At 48.8% G+C, this 18,399-nt stretch overlaps 1 protein-coding gene across 2 annotated transcripts; it reads left to right on the plus strand.

Moving 5' to 3' along the window:
* Positions 1-1,405: 1,405 nt before the first annotated feature.
* Positions 1,406-17,353, plus strand: LOC140491624 (vitronectin-like). 2 transcript variants are annotated; one of them, XM_072590078.1, is made up of 9 exons: positions 1,406-1,532; positions 3,106-3,222; positions 4,939-5,088; positions 5,137-5,295; positions 7,692-7,831; positions 10,682-10,838; positions 10,933-11,082; positions 15,243-15,500; positions 17,086-17,353. In XM_072590078.1, exons 1-9 carry the CDS (start codon positions 1,472-1,474, stop codon positions 17,202-17,204), a joined length of 1,311 nt encoding a protein of 436 aa, XP_072446179.1. In that variant the 5' UTR covers positions 1,406-1,471; the 3' UTR covers positions 17,205-17,353. The 2 variants fall into 2 exon arrangements, with proteins under 2 accessions (XP_072446179.1, XP_072446178.1); XM_072590077.1 differs by having other exon boundaries at positions 4,939-5,295.
* The last annotated feature ends 1,046 nt before the right edge of the window (positions 17,354-18,399 follow it).

An 18,399-nucleotide genomic window follows, 5' to 3' on the forward strand; every position in this document is an offset into this window, starting at 1 on the left:
CAGTGCAAGCCCCTTCCCCTTTGTGACAACTGGCGAGTGCTAAGAGTGGGAGAGAAATGCATGGTCATGTGTTTGATAGAAAAAGATTGGAGCCTTTACCATCACCATCCACAGGCACAGACATCAAAATTCACTAACACTGTGTGTTGCCACAAAAGATCAAAGATTGTCTGAGTGAATGTAACACACTTCCACTGGGAATCTGAAACCTAAATACAGACTGAGCTGACTAGCTGTCGTCAGGGGCAACCACCTAACAGATGCTCTTAATAACCTAGGTGGCAACAAGATGGCTTCTCGATGCAAGTAACACAACAAAATGGCTTCTCGGCTGCTAACTGACAATTGTGCTAAAGCTGCATAAATTACTAACCACAGTCTGCTTCAATAGAGATTAGCAGACAACGCGCCCTTTAAAGCCTAGAAATAACTCGACTAGATAAGACAGTCATAGCCATCCTGACTGGCCTTCAGGTGCAGATGCAATGGCTCGCTTACTGCGATAAGGGTGGCCTAAGCGTTGGAAAATAAAGTTGGTTCCAAGGAAATATCATTGGACCAAGTAACTGTCAAATAAAGCAGTATTGTGTATTGATTAGTAATTGTTTGAATGTACTATGCGATCATGGCCTATACCCTTCTTTAGGAAAAGTATAAAAATATCTTAGTTTTAAGCCATGTGTGCAGCTCCTCTGAGGAATATGGAAGGGCTCAACTTCTGTATTCCCGGGGGGGTCCAGATCTTCACCACCATTAAACTGTTGGATCGGAGACTTTATCATAATTTTTAATATGATATAATCCACTTACAGCTGGATTAATCACACTAGGTCACTGCTGTTAAAGTACTTTGCTGAGTACTTGTTAATGGAAAGAAATTAAAGAAATTATACGTTTTTTGCTCTCCTAGTGCATAGGGGATTACACATTTGTAATTTTACAAATGAATTTGGATGGAATTTTCAATTTACATTGGGAGAGTAGTACAATATCAAATGCAACCTGGGTCCTGGTTGAGTTGAAAGTGCTTAAACACCAGCATGAGAACGTGAATGTTCCTCGTATAATCCAGCACCTAAAACTGCCCTGAAACCTTGAACTCTGACCTAACTGATATCTTACACAATTCATGAAACAGAAAAGTTGCTGAGTCAGTGAAGATTAACAATTAATAATTTAAAGGGGTACAGTATTTATTTAAAAACATTTACCAAAAAGGCCTTCTGTTTTGACGTTGCGTCAAGATTTGGGCTAAATGTTGAGTTTTCAGGAGCAGAGTCTACAACAAGGTAAATAGACGTCTGTTTGTACAGTTGGATTTGTAGGAAAATCGATGAGATTGTTGGGTCATCCGTTAACTATTACCGAAAATCAATAGAATAGTTTAAACAAAGTGTCCCGAAAAGTCAAACACAAGCTGATTAAATCCTAAATTCTGCTTCCTGAGTTCAGCAGAATCTTCTTTTCAGCGATGAAGCCTGTGATTGTTCTTGTGGCCTGCTCCTTCCTTAGCACTATATCGGCTGATCGAGGTGAGCAGATTGCTTTCTGAATTTCATGACCAGCTCTCTGATGATAGTGACAGCTCCAGCTAAACCAGGGCCTTTGGATAAAGCGATAATCAACGCTGAAATGGACTGTCTCCGGAGCAGAATTTGTGAAGATTCTCGGGATGTGGATGTCACTGACTGGGCCAGCATTTATTGCCCGTCCTTAATTGCCCTTGAGAAGGTGGTGGTCAGCTGTCTTCTTGAACCACCAACAGTTCCTGTGCTGTAGGTAGACCCACAGTGCTGTCAGGGAGTACGTTTCAAAGTTTCACCCAGTGATTTGATGGTCCGAATGGCCTCATTCCACACTGTAGGGGTTCTTTGATTCTATGACAGATTTGGAACAGTAATACTTACAAGTCAGGATGGTGTGTGGCTTGGAGGGAAGATTGTAAATAGCAGTGTTGCAATGACTCTTCAGTCCTTGTCCTTGTAGATGTGAGAGATCATTTGGAGGTAATGACAGGTTTCTAATGTAATGGGATCACTACTGCAGCTGCCAAATAAGCTGCTAAAAGGCAACATTCTGAGGACTCTCCAGCCAAACTCAAAACAAAATTCTTGAGGTTGTAATCCAAAGCAGCTGCTGCTTTAGCCATTAGGATTAAATGACTGCCACCAGATGAGAGAGATGTACAGCACAGAAACAAACCCTTCAGTCCAACTCCTCCATGTCAACCAGAATCCTAAACTAATCTAGTCCAGTTACCAGCATTTGGCCCGTATCCCTCCAAACCCTTCCTATTCATAAAGCCGTCCAGGTGCCTTTTAAATGCTGTAATTGTACCAGCCTCCACCACATCCTCTGGCAGCTCATTCTGTACACACACCACCCTCTGTGCGAAAAGGTTGCCCCTTAGGTCTTTCTTATATCTTACCCCTCTCACCCTAAACCTATGCCCTCTAGTTCTGGACTCCCCAACCCCAGGGAAAAGACTTTGCCTATTCACCCTATCCATGCCCCTCATGATTTTATAAACCTGTATAAGGTCACCCCTCAGCCTCTGACGCTCCAGGGAAAACAGCCCCAGCCTGTTCAGCTTCTCTGTGTTGCTCAAACCCTCCAACCCTGTTTTTTTCAAACAGCAGTGTCGATCTACACTGCATAGAGAAAAGATAAATCAGAAAAAGTGGCATCAAATGCTCAGAGGCTAGTCCCTGCTCTGTATCAGAATGTTAAGGGCAAACCCCACTGATCTGAAAGTTCTCAAATCCACTTTCCTGCCTTTTCCCAAGAAACCCTTTATTCCCTTCCTGATTAAAAATCTGTCTCCTTCAGCATCTGATATACTTAATGCCTCAGCAGGCCAGTACTATGTACAGTTCTGCTTATCCTTGTATAGGAAGATTCAATGTCTCTAAACACAAAGCAGTGGGTGATATGGATCCATTCGCTACCTATCCAGCACTAAGTCATTGTTTGTGAGATCTCACAGAGCACAAAATGGCTGCTGTGTTTGGTAATTCACAAAGTGAATGGGTTTCATTGCCTGTCTGTGTTGTGACAGAACTGGTCCAGGTGATTTACAATTTGTACGTGGTTGTTGTTTTTCAGGGTCTTGTGTTGGTCGCTGTGACAAGAGCTTCAATCCTTTACAGAAATGTCAGTGCGATAACATGTGCAAATTCTACACGAGCTGCTGTGAGGATTACGATACTGTCTGTAAAAGAGGTAACAAAACTATTTAGACACAGACACACAGACATTTGTATCAGTTCTGACCCCCCTGAAAGTGCAGCAGAACCTCAGCACTGACCCTCTGACAGTGCAGCACTCCCTCAGCACTGACCCTCCGACAGTGCGGCACTCCCACAGCACTGACCCTCCGACAGTGTGGCACTCCCACAGCACTGACCCTCCGACAGTGCAGCACTCCCTCAGCACTGACCCTCCGACAGTGTGGCACTCCCACAGCACTGACCCTCCGACAGTGCGGCACTCCCTCAGCACTGACCCTCCGACAGTGCGGCACTCCCTCAGCACTGACCCTCCGACAGTGCGGCACTCCCTCAGCACTGACCCTCCAACAGTGCGGCACACCCATAGCACTGACCCTCCGACAGTGCGGCACTCCCTCAGCACTGATCATCCGACAGTGCTGCACTCCCTCAGTACTGACCCTCCGACAGTGCGGCACTCCCTCAGCACTGATCCTCCGACAGTGCGGCGCTCCCTCAGCACTGACCCTCCGACAGTGCGGCGCTCCCACAGCACTGACCCTCGGATAGTGCTGCACTGCCTCAGCGTTGACCCTCCGACAGTGCGGCACTCCCTCAGCACTGACCGTCTGACAGTTCGGCACTCCCACAGCGCTGACCCTCTGACAGTGCCCACTCCCTCAGCACTGACCCTCCGACAGTGCAGCACTCCCTCAGCACTGACCCTCCGACAGTGCCCACTCCCTCAGCACTGACCCTCCGACAGTGCTGCACTCCCTCAGCACTGACCCTCTGATAGTGCAGCACTCCCTCAGTACTGACCCTCTGACAGTGCGGCACTCCCTCAGCGCTGACCCTTCGACAGTGCAGCACTCCCTCAGCACTGACCCTCCTACATTGCGGCACTCCCTCAGCACTGACCCTCCGACAGTGCGGCACTGCTTCAGCACTGACCCTCTGACAGTGCAGTGCTCCCTCAGCACTGACCTTCCGACAGTGCGGCACTCCCACAGCACTGACCCTCTGACAGTGCAGTGCTCCCTCAGCACTGACCCTCCGACAGTGCGGCACTCCCTCAGCACTGATCCTCCGACAGTGCGGCACTCCCTCAGCACTGACCCTCCGACAGTGCCCACTCCCTCAGCACTGAGCCTCCGACAGTGCGGCACTCCCTCAGCACTGACCCGCGGACAGTGCCCACTCCCTCAGTACTGACCCTCCGACAGTGCCCACTCCCTCAGCACTGAGCCTCCGACAGTGCGGCACTCCCTCAGCACTGACCCTCCGACAGTGCAGCACTCCCTCAGTACTGACCCTCCGACAGTGCCCACTCCCTCAGCACTGAGCCTCCGACAGTGCGGCACTCCCTCAGCACTGACCCTCTGACAGTGCGGCACTCCCTCAGCACTGACCCTCTGACAGTGCGGCACTCCCTCAGCACTGACCCTCCGACAGTGCCCACTCCCTCAGCACTGACCCTCTGACAGTGCGGCACACCCATAGCACTGACCCTCCGACAGTGCCCACTCCCTCAGCACTGACCCTCTGACAGAGCAGGGCTCCCTCAATACATTTCCTGAAGGGTCTGCCTCTGACTGGGGTCAGTTCCTTCTGGGGGTTAATGCAAGGTAGCACCTTCGTTTGCTCTTTATTGAATCAGTAATTTTGAAAACGATGAACATATGCAATTTATGAATAATTATAATGTTCTTGTTCTCTATAATCGCAGTTCGTGGGGATGTGTTCCACATGGCTGAGGATGAATATGTTGATATCTTGGACTCCCCCACTGTGGACTATGGGACGGTCATACCAGATTATTTTGATGTGACAGTACAACCAGAGCCGGAACCGACTGGGGAACCAGAGCCGGAACCGAGTAGGGAACCAGAGCCGGAACCGACTGGGGAACCAGAGCCGGAACCAGAACCGACTGCAGAACCAGAGCCGGAACCGACTGGGGAACCAGAGCCAGCACCAAGTTTGGAGCCAGAACCACAGCGGGAACCAGTTGATCTCTGCACCAGTAGACAACCCATTGATGCATTCACAGATCTCAAGAATGGATCGATCTACGCTTTCCAGGGTATAATTCTGAACAAGGATCATTAAAATCGCAAGAGGCCATTCAGCCCCTCACGTCCATTGCCATTCATGTTAATCATGGCAAATCCGCAGCTTAACACATTTTACCCACTTTGATTAGCAACCTGTTAGATCATTCGCCTATCATATGGAGATGAATCTCAAAGGTGGATGTGTAAGCTGACTGCATGCTGTATGGCGGGGGAGGGGGGAGGGGGGGAGGGGGGGAGGGGGGGTGCGGGGAGATGCCCCAGATTCCACTCCTCTGTGTGAGAAAGTGCTCCCTGATATCACCTTTCAACAGTCCAACTCTAACCTGAATACACTGTGATACTGTGAGGCTGGCCCTGATCAAAGGTACTGCACATAGATATCTGCTCTCCCTGTAACCATCTGCCCACACTCAGCCCCACCTGGACACCATCCAAACCATCACATACTGACCAAAGGGAACAGAGGGGAGTTTCACTGTGGACCAGTTACTTTATTGGGGTGCAGGTTTATTCTGTCTCTAACCCCGTGCTGTCCCTGTCCTGGGAGTGTTAGATGGGAGACATAGTAGAGAAAGCTTTACTCTGTACCTAACCCCATGCTGTCCCTGTCCTGGGAATGCTTGATTGGGAATGAGTGTAGAGGGAGCTTTACTCTGTATCTAACCCTGTACTGTCCCTGTCATGGGAGTGTTTTCTGGGGATAGTATAGAGGGAGCTTTACTGTGTATCTAACCCTGTACTGGCCCTGTCATGGGAGTGTTTGACAGGAGAAAGTGTAGAGGGAGCTTTACTCTGTAAATGGGTGGAGCGCATTTCGCAAACTGGACTGGTTTGATGACCCCTTAACTTCCCAGCCTCCTGATATCTGCCTGTACTTTGGCCCATAAGGCAATTAGCACTAAGTGGGCCTTGCAATATCGTGGGATTGCTTCCTGGTCAACATGCAAGGTGGCCTTGGCTGCTTTGATAGACCCTTGACCTTCTTGACATGCCTCCAGGTATTTAATTACAACTTCACTCTGGCAGCCATTTTCTCATTGAAAAATGTTGAGCCAATCTAGATAATCGTTCTCAACCAGTTTCTGCCCATGATGCTTGGGTTTTCCTACAACCAGTGGTAACTGAACCAGCAGCCTCTCATAAGGAACCAGAACTGAAGTCACACCCTTAACTGTACAGGTTCCTGGTATAGGTTCTCAGTCTAACCCAGGCCTTGTGCAAACTTAAGGTTTGAAATCCAGAGTGAATTTCGTTACAGACTGATCACTGGAACAGCAGCGCCAGTATCGATCTACAAGTGACCAGTTAACCAGACTTTTATTTTGATTGGTTCTGATTTGGATGTTGCTCAACAATTTAACTGTTCCAAATATGTAGGCAGATGTCCCAGGGTTTGCACTCTCCTGGTAACTGGTGTATGAGTTCTGTTTATTGGTTTCGGTCTGATAGGACTCCTTTCCTGTCTCGAGTATGCATACCAGCAGAAACTACAGTGGCTTGCTGGGCTGGATCCTGAAGAAAATTTTAAACGTTTGATTGAGGCTTGGTGTCGTTTTGAGGTTTTGCTGTGGGCTGACCTACAGTCCCTCTCTCAGGATATGTCCTGAATGTGGCTATGCAATTGCCTTCACTCAAATGGAGTTTACCAAGCTTAGTCAGACTGGCGAGGTGTCCCCTTCCATCGGAATACCCTGCAACTCGTATGCTCCACATATGGCATTTTCCAATGATAAAGGCCCTGTTTGAAGTCCATTTGTGCTTCAGTTGTTGGTGCTTTTGCATGGTTACATCATTGGTCTCCTCTTCATTGGGGAGACAGGATGCTGACTTGCAGAATGTTTCAGAGAACATCTCTGGGCCACACGCACTAACCAACCCCCCCCGGCCCTTGGCCGAATACTTTAACTCTCCCTCCCACTCCGCCAAGGGCATGCAAGTCCTGGGCTGCCTCCACTGCCAAGCTTTACCCACCCGACGCCAGAAGGAAGAACGCCTCATCTTCTGCCCTTGGACCCTCAACCACACGGGATCAATGTCGATTTCACCAGTTTACCCATTTCCTCTCCTCTCAACCCTCCAACTTGGCACCGCCCTCATGACCTGTCCTACCTGTCCATCTTCCTTCCCACCTATCTGCTCCACCTTCCTCTCCGACCTATCACCATCAGCCTCCACCTTCATCCACCTATCGCATTTCCAGCTACCTTCCCCTCAGCCTCACCACCACCACCATCGATTCTCCTGCTCCTCGGATGCTGCCTGACCTGCTGTGCTTTTCCAGCACCACACTCTTGACTCTGATCTCCAGCATTTGCAGTCCTCACTCTCTCCACCATTGATCTGTATCTGTGCTGTATGACAGTATGACTCTATGTGCTATTATCTTATTTATCTCTCTTTCCAGGAGAATATTTTTATGAACTGGACAAGTACAGTGTTATTTCAGACTATCCCAGACTGATAAGTGAAGTGTGGGGAATGCGTGGTCCAGTTGATGCCGCATTCACACGAATTAACTGTGAGGGAAAAACCTACATTTTCAAGGTTTGAATTTCTAAGATCTGTTCTCCGTCTCTCTGAAAGAGCAGCAAGTTGAAGTAATGTAGCATTAAATAATCCACAGACCGTTCAGAAGTGCAGTTATCAATAACGGTGTGACACTGAGCTGCAGGTGGGGTTACAGGACCATGTGATCAAGCGTTTGGGCCAAAGAGGTTGGCTTTAAGGAGGGCCTTAAACAGGGGAGCTGCCTGGAGGAAGGGATCACTGAGCTAGACAGCCAGGCAACTAACAATGTCAGCATGGTGGTGGGGGGCGGCACGGTGGCTAAGTGGTTAGCACTGCTGCCTCACAGCGCCAGAGACCTGGGTTCAATTCCCGCCTCAGGCGACTGACTGTGTGGAGTTTGCACATTCTCCCCGTGTCTGCGTGGGTTTCCTCCGGGTGCTCCGGTTTCCTCCCACAGTCCAAAGATGTGCAGGTCAGGTGAATTGGCCATGGGAAATTGCCCGTAGTGTTAGGTCAGAGGGAAATGGGTCTGGATGGGTTACTTTTCGGAGGGTCGGTGTGGACTGGTTGGCCTGAAGGGCCTGTTTCTACACTGTAGGGAGTCTTATCTAATCTAATTTGTAGGTTAGGTGCATTAGTCAGGGGTAAATGTAGAGTTATAGGATAGGGGAATGGGTCTGAGTTGGTTACTCTTCAAAGGGCTGGTGTGGACTTGTTGGGCCAAATGGTCTGTATCCACATTGTAGGGATTCTATGATTCTAATGTCAAAGAAGTTAAAATCTGGAATAAATGGAGGTCAATGCAGAGATGAGCTGATATGACGGTGGGGTTCTGGGGCTGGCAGAGGTTACAGAGTTAGGGCTGAGACCAGATTGGAGTTGGGAAACGAGAATGAGTTGTCAGTTTGGGAGTGAGTGTAAATCATTGATAGCGAGTGCTGGGGGAGGATACCAGGTCACAGAGGTTTCAAGCATCTCTTTCATGAGTTTTTAGTGTTGTTGGCAAAGCCTTTTTTACTGCAATTCCTGACCTGCCCTTGAATGAGTGGCTTGCTCAGCCATTTCAGAGTCACCCAAATCACAGTGGGTCTGGAGTTACGTGTAGGCCACACCAGGTAAAGTTCCATCCTGAACAGGCATGAACAGAACAGAACAGCTTCTCAGTGGGTGGTAGTTTCTTGATCATCGTTTCTCAGGTCAGCTTGTAAGTCCAGAGTTTCTAAGTTGAACTGCAATTCTTCCAGCTGCTGTAGTGGGACTTGATCCCATGTCATAAGGTGACTAGCCTGGGTTACCAGTCTGCTGGCATTACCACTAAACCACCACCCGCTCCTGCCAGAGGTACTACTGTCAACTGTCACATGTCTTGTCTTGGGCAGTTTGTTTTATGAGAGGCATTCTGTGATTCAGCCATGGTCTGACTGTCTCTCACCCCGTGCTGTCCCTGTCCTGGGGGTGTTTGATGAGGACAGTGTAGAGGGAGCTTTACTCTGTATCTAACCCCGTGCTGTCCCTGTCCCTGGGAGTGTTTGATGGGGGACAGTGTAGAGGGAGCTTCACTCTGTATCTAACCCCGTGCTGTCCCTGTCCTGGGGGTGTTTGATGAGGACAGTGTAGAGGGAGCTTTACTCTGTCTCTCACCCCGTGCTGTCCCTGTCCTGGGAGTGTTTGATGAGGACAGTGTAGAGGGAGCTTTACTCTGTATCTAACCCCGTGCTGTCCCTGTCCCTGGGAGTGTTTGATGGGGGACAGTGTAGAGGGAGCTTTACTCTGTATCTCACCCCGTGCTGTCCTTGTCCCTGGGAGTGTTTGATAGGGGACAGTGTAGAGAGAGCTTTACTCTGTATCTAACCCCGTGCTGTCCCTGTCCTGGGAGTGTTAGATGGGGACAGTGTAGACAGAGCTTTACTCTGTATCTAACCCCGTGCTGTCCCTGTCCTGGGTGTGTTTGATGGGGGACAGTGTAGAGGGAGCTTTACTCTGTATCTTACCCCGTGCTGTCCCTGTCCTGGGAGAGTTTGATGGGGACAGTGTAGAGGGAGCTTTACTCTGTATCTAACCCCGTGCTGTCACTGTCATGGGGGTGTTTGATGGGAGACGGTGTAGAGGGAGCTTCACTCTCTATATAACTCTGTGCTGTCCCTGTCATAGGAGTGTTTGATGTGGACAATGTAGAGGGAGCTTTACTCTGTATCTAACTCCGTGCTGTCCCTGTCCTGGGAGTGTTTGATGTGGGGACAGTGTAGAGAAAGCTTTACTCTGTATCTAACTCTGTGCTGTCCTTGTTCTGATCGTGTTTGATGTGGGGAGAGTGTAGAGGGATCTTTACTCTGTATCTAACTCTGTGCTGTCCTTGTTCTGAGAGTGTTTGATGTGGACAGTGTAGAGGGAGCTTTACTCTGTATCTAACCCCGTGCTGTCCCTGTCCTGGGAGTGTTTGATGGGGACAGTGTGGAGGGAGCTTTACTCCGTATCTAACTCTGTGCTGTCCTTGTTCTGACAGTGTTTGATGGGGACAGTGTAGAGGGAGCTTTACTCTATATCTAACCCCATGCTGTCCCTGTCCTGGGAGAGTTTGATGTGGGGACAGTGTGGAGGGAGCTTTACTCTGTATCTAACCCCGTGCTGTCCTTGTTCTGAGAGTGTTTGATGTGGGGACAGTGTGGAGGGAGCTTTACTCTGTATCTAACCCTGTGCTGTCCCTGTCCTGAGAGTGTTTGATGTGGGGACAGTGTGGAGGGAGCTTCTGTTAGTTGAGAATTTTGTTGGGCGGTGTATTCTTTTCAAGGAGAGAATTGAGATGATGTTGCTAGCTTGAGGAGGGGCCCACTCTTCGATGCTGAGTCAGAACTCTCTGTGATCCTAATACTTGCCGTGCTCCCCCAGGGTGATTCTTACTGGCGGTTTTCTGATGGAATTCTGGAACGTGATTTCCCAAGACTGATCAAGGATGGCTTCCCTGGCATTCCAAACAATATTGATGCCTCACTGGCAGTGCCTGCCTGCAATATTGATGGTAAAGAGCGAGTTTATTTCTTCAAAGGTAAGGAGGATGTTTCCAATCTTCTGATTCAGTGACCTTTACCTGTCTTGGTACAGGAACTGATTGAACATCTGGTCGATTGATTTCTCTCCAGGGAATTCCTATTGGGAATATGTCTTCCAAAACCAGCCAACCCAGAAGGAGTGTGCTGATTCATTGATCTCTGACGTGTTTCTGAGGTACTCAGATATGGACAGCAGTTGGGAGGATGTCTTTATCCGCCTCTTCGCAGATACTTCAAACGGTAATCCTAGGCTGTTCTCTTCTTTGGTTCAGTTCCTGTCATGTTGGTGGCCCCGTTTTGGATTCTAATCGGGGTGGGGGGAAGAGGACTTGGAATAGTTTAATCTTGGATGAGTTTGAAAGCAGGGGTCAGATGTGATCACAGCTTGGAGAGAGGGAACTCTTTGCTTTAAGGAGACTCAGTTGTTGGATAGCAATGAGGTTTCAGTTTCAGGAAGCGACAGGAAAGTCTCCTGTTCCTGCAGCTTGGTCTCCAAGCTGGGCTGAAACGGTAGTATGTTTCCCACAAATGTCTTCACATCGAGATTCCTCTCCGTCATGATGTGTGGTACTATGACTGTGCTAAATGGGATAGACTTCCACTAGATCCAGAACAAAGACCAATACAGCACAGGCACAGGCCCTTCGGCCCTCCAAGCCTCTACTGACACATTTTGCCCTACCATACCAAAACTGTCTTCCCTTCCAGGAGCCATATGCCTCTATTCCCTTCCTCTTCATCTCAAGACCAGGCCTTCATAAGGGTAATCAGCAGCAGCAGATTTGTACTCAAATAAAATCTGTATCCTCATGTTCTGTTATTTCTACCATTACCATCAAGCCAGGGGATCAGCCTTAATTCAGTGAATGCAGGAGGGTATGCCAGGAGCAGCAGCAGGCAGACCTAAAAATGAGGGGTCAACCTGGTAAAGCTACCAAACAGGACTACTTGCATGTGAAACAGCATATGCAGCAAGGGATAGAGTGGTGCTGGAAAAGCACAGCAGGTCAGGCAGCATTCGAGGAGCAGGATTGGATGCTGCCTGACCTGTTGTGCTTTTCCAGCACCGCTCTAATCTAGACTCGGGTCACCAGCATTTGCAGTCCTCGGTTTTACCTAGCAATGGATAGAGATGAGTGATCCCACAAGCAACAATCAGATCGAAGCTCTGCAGTCCTGCCACACCCAGTCATGAATGGCCAGCGAAGAGGGTTCCCTCAGATCACAACAGGATCTTGATCACATGGGCCAATGGGCTGAGGCGTGGCAGATGGAGTTTAATTTAGATAAATGTGCATTCTGGGAAAGGACTTATACACTTAATGGTAAGTCCCTGGGGAGTGTTGCTGAACAAAGAGACCTTGCAGTGCAGGTTCATAGCTCCTTGAAAGTGGAGTCGCAGGCAGATAGGATAGTGAAGAAGGCTTTCCTTTATTGGTCAGAGTATTGAGTACAGGAGTTGGGAGGTCATGTTGCAGCTGTACAGGATGTTGGTTAAGCCAGTTTTGGAAAATTGCGTGCAATCCTATCAGAAGGATGTTGAAAGGGGTCAGAAAAGATTCACAAAGATGTCGCCAGGGTTGGAGGATTTGAGCTATAGGGAGAGGCTGAATAGGCTGGGGCTGTTTTCCCTGGAGCGTCGGAGGCTGAGGGGTGACCTAATGGAGGTTTACAAAATCATGAGGGGCATGGATAGGGTAAATGGACAAAGTCTTTTCCCTGGGATCGGGGAGTACAGAACTAGAGGGGCATAGGTTTAGGGTGAGAGGGGAAAGATATAAAAGAAACCTAAGGGGGATCTTTTTCACGCAGAGGGTGGTACGTGTATGGAATGAGCTGCCAGAGGATGTGGTGGAGGCTGGTACAATTGTAACATTTAAAAGGCCTCTAGATGGGTATATGAACAGGAAGGGTTTGGAGGGATAAGGGCGGGTGTTGGCAGGTGGGACTAGATTGGGTTGGGATATCAGGTCATCATGGACGGGTTGGACCGAAGGGTCTGTTTCCATACTGTGTACATCTCTGTGACTCTATATCTCACTGGAGGAGGAGGCTCCACAAATATCCCCGTGCTCAATGATGGAAGGGCCCAGCCATTAATGCAAAAGATAAGGCTGCAGCTTTTGTGGCAATCCTCAGCCAGAAGTGCCAAGTGGGTGATCCATCTCAGCCTCTCCCAGTGGGTCCCAGCATCACAGATACCAGTCTTCAGTCAATTTGATTCACTCTAGGTGATATCAAGAAAAAACTGAAGGCACTGGATGTTGCAAGGGCAATGGGCCCTGATAACATTCTGGCAATAGTTAAAACATGGAACATTCCAGCGCAGTACAGGCCCTTCGGCCCTCGATGTTGCACCGACCTGTGGAACCAATCTGAAGCCCATCTAACCGACACTATTCCATTCTTGTCCAGATGTCTATCCAGTGACCATTTAAATGCCTATAATGTTGGCAAGTTTACTGCTGTTGCAGGCAGTGCGTTCCATGCCCCTGTTACTCTCTGAGTAAAGAAACTACCTCTGACATCTTTCCTATATCTATCACTCCTCAATTTGAAGCTATGCCCCCTCATGCTAGCCATCACTATCCTAGGTAAAGACTCTCACTGTCCACCCTATCTAACCCTCTGATTATCTTAAATTACTCAAATAAGTCACCTCTCAACCTTGACAATGTGGAAAGTTACCCAGAATGTCCTAGACACAAACAATCTGGCTAATTACCGTCTCAACAAGCATCAATAAAGTCATGGAAGGTATCATCAACAGCTCAGAGTCAGAGGTACTCAGAAGAAACCCTCTTTACTTGTTGGAGCCATATTTTGCACAAAAGAAGATAGTTGTTGTTGGATGTCAATCATCTCAACAGGAGTCCCTCAGTGCAGTGCTATCATTCCTGGTTTGAGCTGACATATTAGAAGAAATAAAAATAGAATTACTGGAAAAACTCAACAGGTCTGTAGCGTCTGTGGAGAGAATACAGAATTAATGTTTCAGGTCCAGTTAGAGGTAATATTTGTACCACAAAACTGCCAGGCAGTAACCAACTCTAACAAGAGAGAATCCAACCATCACATTCAATGGCATTACCATCACTGAATTGCTCACTATCAACATCCCTGGGGGTTACCATTCACCAGATACTGAACTGGACAATGGCTACAAGAGCAGGTCAGAGACTAGGAATACTGCAGTGAGTAACTCCCCTCCTGATTCCCCAAAGCCTGTCCCACCATCTACAAGGTACAAGTCAGGAGGGTGATGGAATATTCCCCACTTGCCCTGGATGGGGGCAGCTCCAACAACACTCAGGAAGCTTGATACCATCCAGGGCAAAGCAGCCGCTTGATTGGCCCCACATCCACAAACACCCACTCCCTCCCCCACCGACGCTCAGTAGCAGCAGTGTGTACCATCTACAAGATGCCCTGCAGAAATTCACCAAAGATCCTCAGGCAGCACCTTCCAAACCCAGGTCCACTTCCATTTAGAAGGACAAGGGGCAGCTGATACATGGGAACTCCACCCCCTGCAAGTTCCCTTCCAAGCCCCTCACTATCCTGACTTGGAAATGTATCGCCATTTCTTCACTGTCACTGGGTCAAAATCTTGGAATTCCCTCCCTAATGGCATTGTGGGTCTACACTCAGTACATGGACTGCAGCGGCTCAAGAAGGCAGCTCACCCCCACCTTCTCAAGGGGCAACTAGGGATGGGCAATAAATGCTGGCCCAGCCATGGACACCCACATCCCATTAATGAATAAAATTTCAGCCCTGTTGTTCCTAAAGTCCAGACAGGATAAAACCTGGAAGAGGGTTCAGTCCCAATGCATGAGCCCTCCTTACGTTTAAAATCTTTTGCTTTCCTGCAGGTTATTTTTCTCCTGTTGTTGCTATCTCTACCTTACCTTAGGGTAGAGAGGTTTGAGAGAGGATTTGATTGTTGAGCTGTTCAATTCCATGAAGTGTCTGGACAGACAGGGAGAAGTTGTTCCTAGTGGTGGAAGGACTGAGAACAGAAAGGTACATATTTACGGAAATTTATGAAAGAAATTATGATGACACATGAAAAGCCTTTATCACGCAGCTTAAAGTTAGGATCCGGACTGTGTGAGAGTATGGTTGAGGCAGATTCAGTCAGGGGTTTCAAGAGTGAATTTGATATTTTTCTTGGGAAAAGGTGGGTGAGTAGGACTGGGGAGTTGCTCTGACAGAGCTAGTACAGAATTGATGGGTTGAATGGTCTCATTTGATTCTATTCAGTTTGGATCATTGAGTTTTCTGGCTGTAATCTGCCAACCAGGTGTTGAGTCTCATGATCCCCCCCCCCCCCCCCCCCTCCCCCCCACCATCTCCACTGATTGATTTGATTCCTGCCCTGGTGTTCTGTATTTCAGTTGGTGCCAGTGAGCCCAGGTTGATCAGTGAAAATTGGCATGGCATCCCAGGCAGGGTGGACTCTGCCATGATTGGGAAACTCTTCTTCATCCGCCAATTCCCAAGTCTTGGCTGGCACAAGCCGAGGAAGCCCAAGAAGCAGAGGAAGTTCTTGAGGTGGAACCGAAGGAGACAACAGCGGAGGAAGCAGTCCTCGAGCATGGATATGGATCTGTTCTCGCTCATCCCCAGCCAGAGTGTCTACTTCTTTGTGAAAGGTAACATGGAGCTGTCACACCTCAAAGGTTCATTCACCTCGCCCTCCCTCCATCCCTCCCTCCCCAGCTTGCTTTGCTTCAGCATTGAGGGGGGGCCATGAGTCGAGTGAATTGTGGGAGAGCACCAGACAGTCACTCTGAGAAATGCGATGAGCATGAGTCACCTATGTGACTATGGTGGCCATCACAATTACACCCAGCGTTCTTCGGCCAAGTTCATTACACCCCCAAACTTAAATCCTGGGGAAACATGGCTCAAATCCTCAAACCTCAGGGAGAAGCACTCCCCATCACCTTAGTTTAAACATGGACAAACAGAGGGCAGATGAGAAGGAGTGCCCTTGACACCACATTTCACCAAGTGTGGCACCAAAGAACTCTAACAAGACTGGAATCAATGGGTATCAGGGGGCAAACTCTCTGCTGGTTGGAGTCATACCTGACACATAAGAAGATGGTTGTGATTATGGAGGGTCAGTTATCTCAGCTCCAGGACATCTCTGCAGGAGTTCCTCAGGGTAGTGTCCTAGGTCCAACCACCTTCAGCTGCTTCATCAATGACCTTGCCTCCATCATAAGGTCAAAGGTGGGAAGTTCAACCATGATTGTGCAGTGTTCAGCACCATTCACCACTCCTCAGAAACTGAAGCAGTCCATGTCCCAGTGCAGTTATTCAGGCTTGGACTGAGAAATGGTAAGGAACATTCCTGCCAGGCAAAGACCATCTCCAACTACAGAGAATCCAACAATCGCAGTTTTATATTCAATATCATTACATACACACAGAAACATAGACCATCTCCCAAAATCAACATCCTGGGGTGGGGGTGCAGGGGAAGGGGAGGGGGGAGAGGTTACCACTAACCAGAATCTCAGCTGGACTCACCGTATTAATGCGGTGGCTACAAGAGCAGGTCAGAGGCTGGGAATACTGCAGCGAGTAACTCCCCTCCTGACTCCCCAAAGCCTGTCCACCATCTACAAGGTACAAGTCAGGAGTGTGATGGAATACTCCCCACTTGCCCTGGATGGGGGCAGCCCCAACAACACTCAGAAAGCTTAACACCATCCAGGACAAAGCAGCCCCCACTTGATTGGTACCACATCCACAAACACCCCCTCCCTCCACGACCCACGCTCAGTAACAGCAGTGTGTACTATGCACAAGATACACTGCAGAAATTCACCAAAGATCCTCAGACAGCAACTTCCAAACCCACATCCACTTCCATCGAGAAGGACAAGGGCAGCAGATACATGGGAACACCACCCCCTGCAAGTTCCCCTCCAAGCCCCTCCCCATCCTGAGTTGGAAATATATCCCCATTCCTTCACTGTCACTGGGTCAGAATCCTGGGATTCCCTCCCTAAGGGACATTGTGGGTCAACCCACAGCACATGGACTGCAGCGGTTCAAGAAGGCAGCTCACCCCCACCTTCTCAAGGGGGCAACTAGGGATTGGCACTAATGTGGACCAGCCAATGATGCCCACATCCTATGAATTAAAAATCCCAAAACACTGGGAAAACTCATACTAAAATCTCAATTGTGTAACTGAGCATCTGATTGACTTTCTAATTCCAGATAAATATTACCGAGTGGATTTGGATACAAAGCGCGTGGCGTCCGCTCGACCCTCTTACCCACGGTCCATCGCCAGATACTGGTTCAAGTGCATGGAGCAGCCTTTAACACATGAATAAAAGCTGGGACCTGGAACATGGGAGGCTGCACTATGGGAATACGCCATCTCAACTGTGTCATCCGAAACAGCCTCAGTAATTGTCACACGCAAATGTCTTCAATAAAGCAAACCAGTACATTTGTAAATAAAACCAGAGTAACAAACCTGCACCAGTTGTTGAGTTCCCTGTCCAAAGGCAGCTCTGATCCATGCAGCAAGATCTCCACCAACAAAATGCGACAGGTCCCAAATCCACTCCCAGTCTGAACTGGGATCACACCTGATCTGACCTCACTCACCCCAGCTACCCAGTCAGACAGTCTCTGACCCACCCCAACACCCCCAAGGCAATGTGCCTTTTCCTGCATTTGTAGCCTGAGCAATACTGGAGGCTATCGCTTTCTTCAACCCACACAGGTGACCAGGGATCTTTCCCACTCTCACCAACATGCTTTGGAAGGATTTGCAGGTTGATACACGATCGGTATGGTCTCATGGCGAACACACCTTCCTTAATATCAAGTCCTAGAGTGGGGCTTTTCAAGTTAGAATCCCTCCAGTGTGGCTCAACAAGTCCACACAGACCCTCCAAAGAGTTACCCACCTAGACCTATTCCCCTACCCAATATTTACCCCTGACCAATGCACCTAGCCTACACATCCCTGGACACTATGGGCAATTTAGCATAGCCAATTCACCTGACCTGCACATCTTTGTGACTGCAGGAGGAAGCCAGAGCACTCAGAGGAAACCCACACAGACACGGGGAGAATGTGCAAACTCCACACAGACAGTCGCCCGAGGCTGGAATCGAACCCGGCTCCCTCGTGCTGTGAGGCAGCAGTGCTAACCACTGAGCCACTGTACCACCCTTGCTCCTCGAACTTCTGGATTAGGTGCAGGGACTCTTCGCAATGCAGCAGCAGACCTCCATGAACTGGTTGTTCTAAGAGTTTAAACAAAGGCTTTCTTCAGCCTGACAGAAAATGTATAAACAGATATAAAACATGTATTCAATCCCCACCTTCTCCCCGTATCCCTCAATCCCCACCTTCTCCCCGTATCCCTCAATCCCCATCTTCTCCCTGTGTCCCTCAATCCCCACCCACCCACCTTCTCCCCGTATCCCCCAATCCCCATCTTCTCCTCATATCCCTTTGTCCCCTTTTGGGGCATGAGTAAGGCTTGGTGGGAAGGATTAAGGAGTAAAAAC

The sequence above is a fragment of the Chiloscyllium punctatum genome, chromosome 19 (assembly GCF_047496795.1).
Source record: "Chiloscyllium punctatum isolate Juve2018m chromosome 19, sChiPun1.3, whole genome shotgun sequence".
NCBI lineage: Eukaryota > Metazoa > Chordata > Chondrichthyes > Orectolobiformes > Hemiscylliidae > Chiloscyllium > Chiloscyllium punctatum.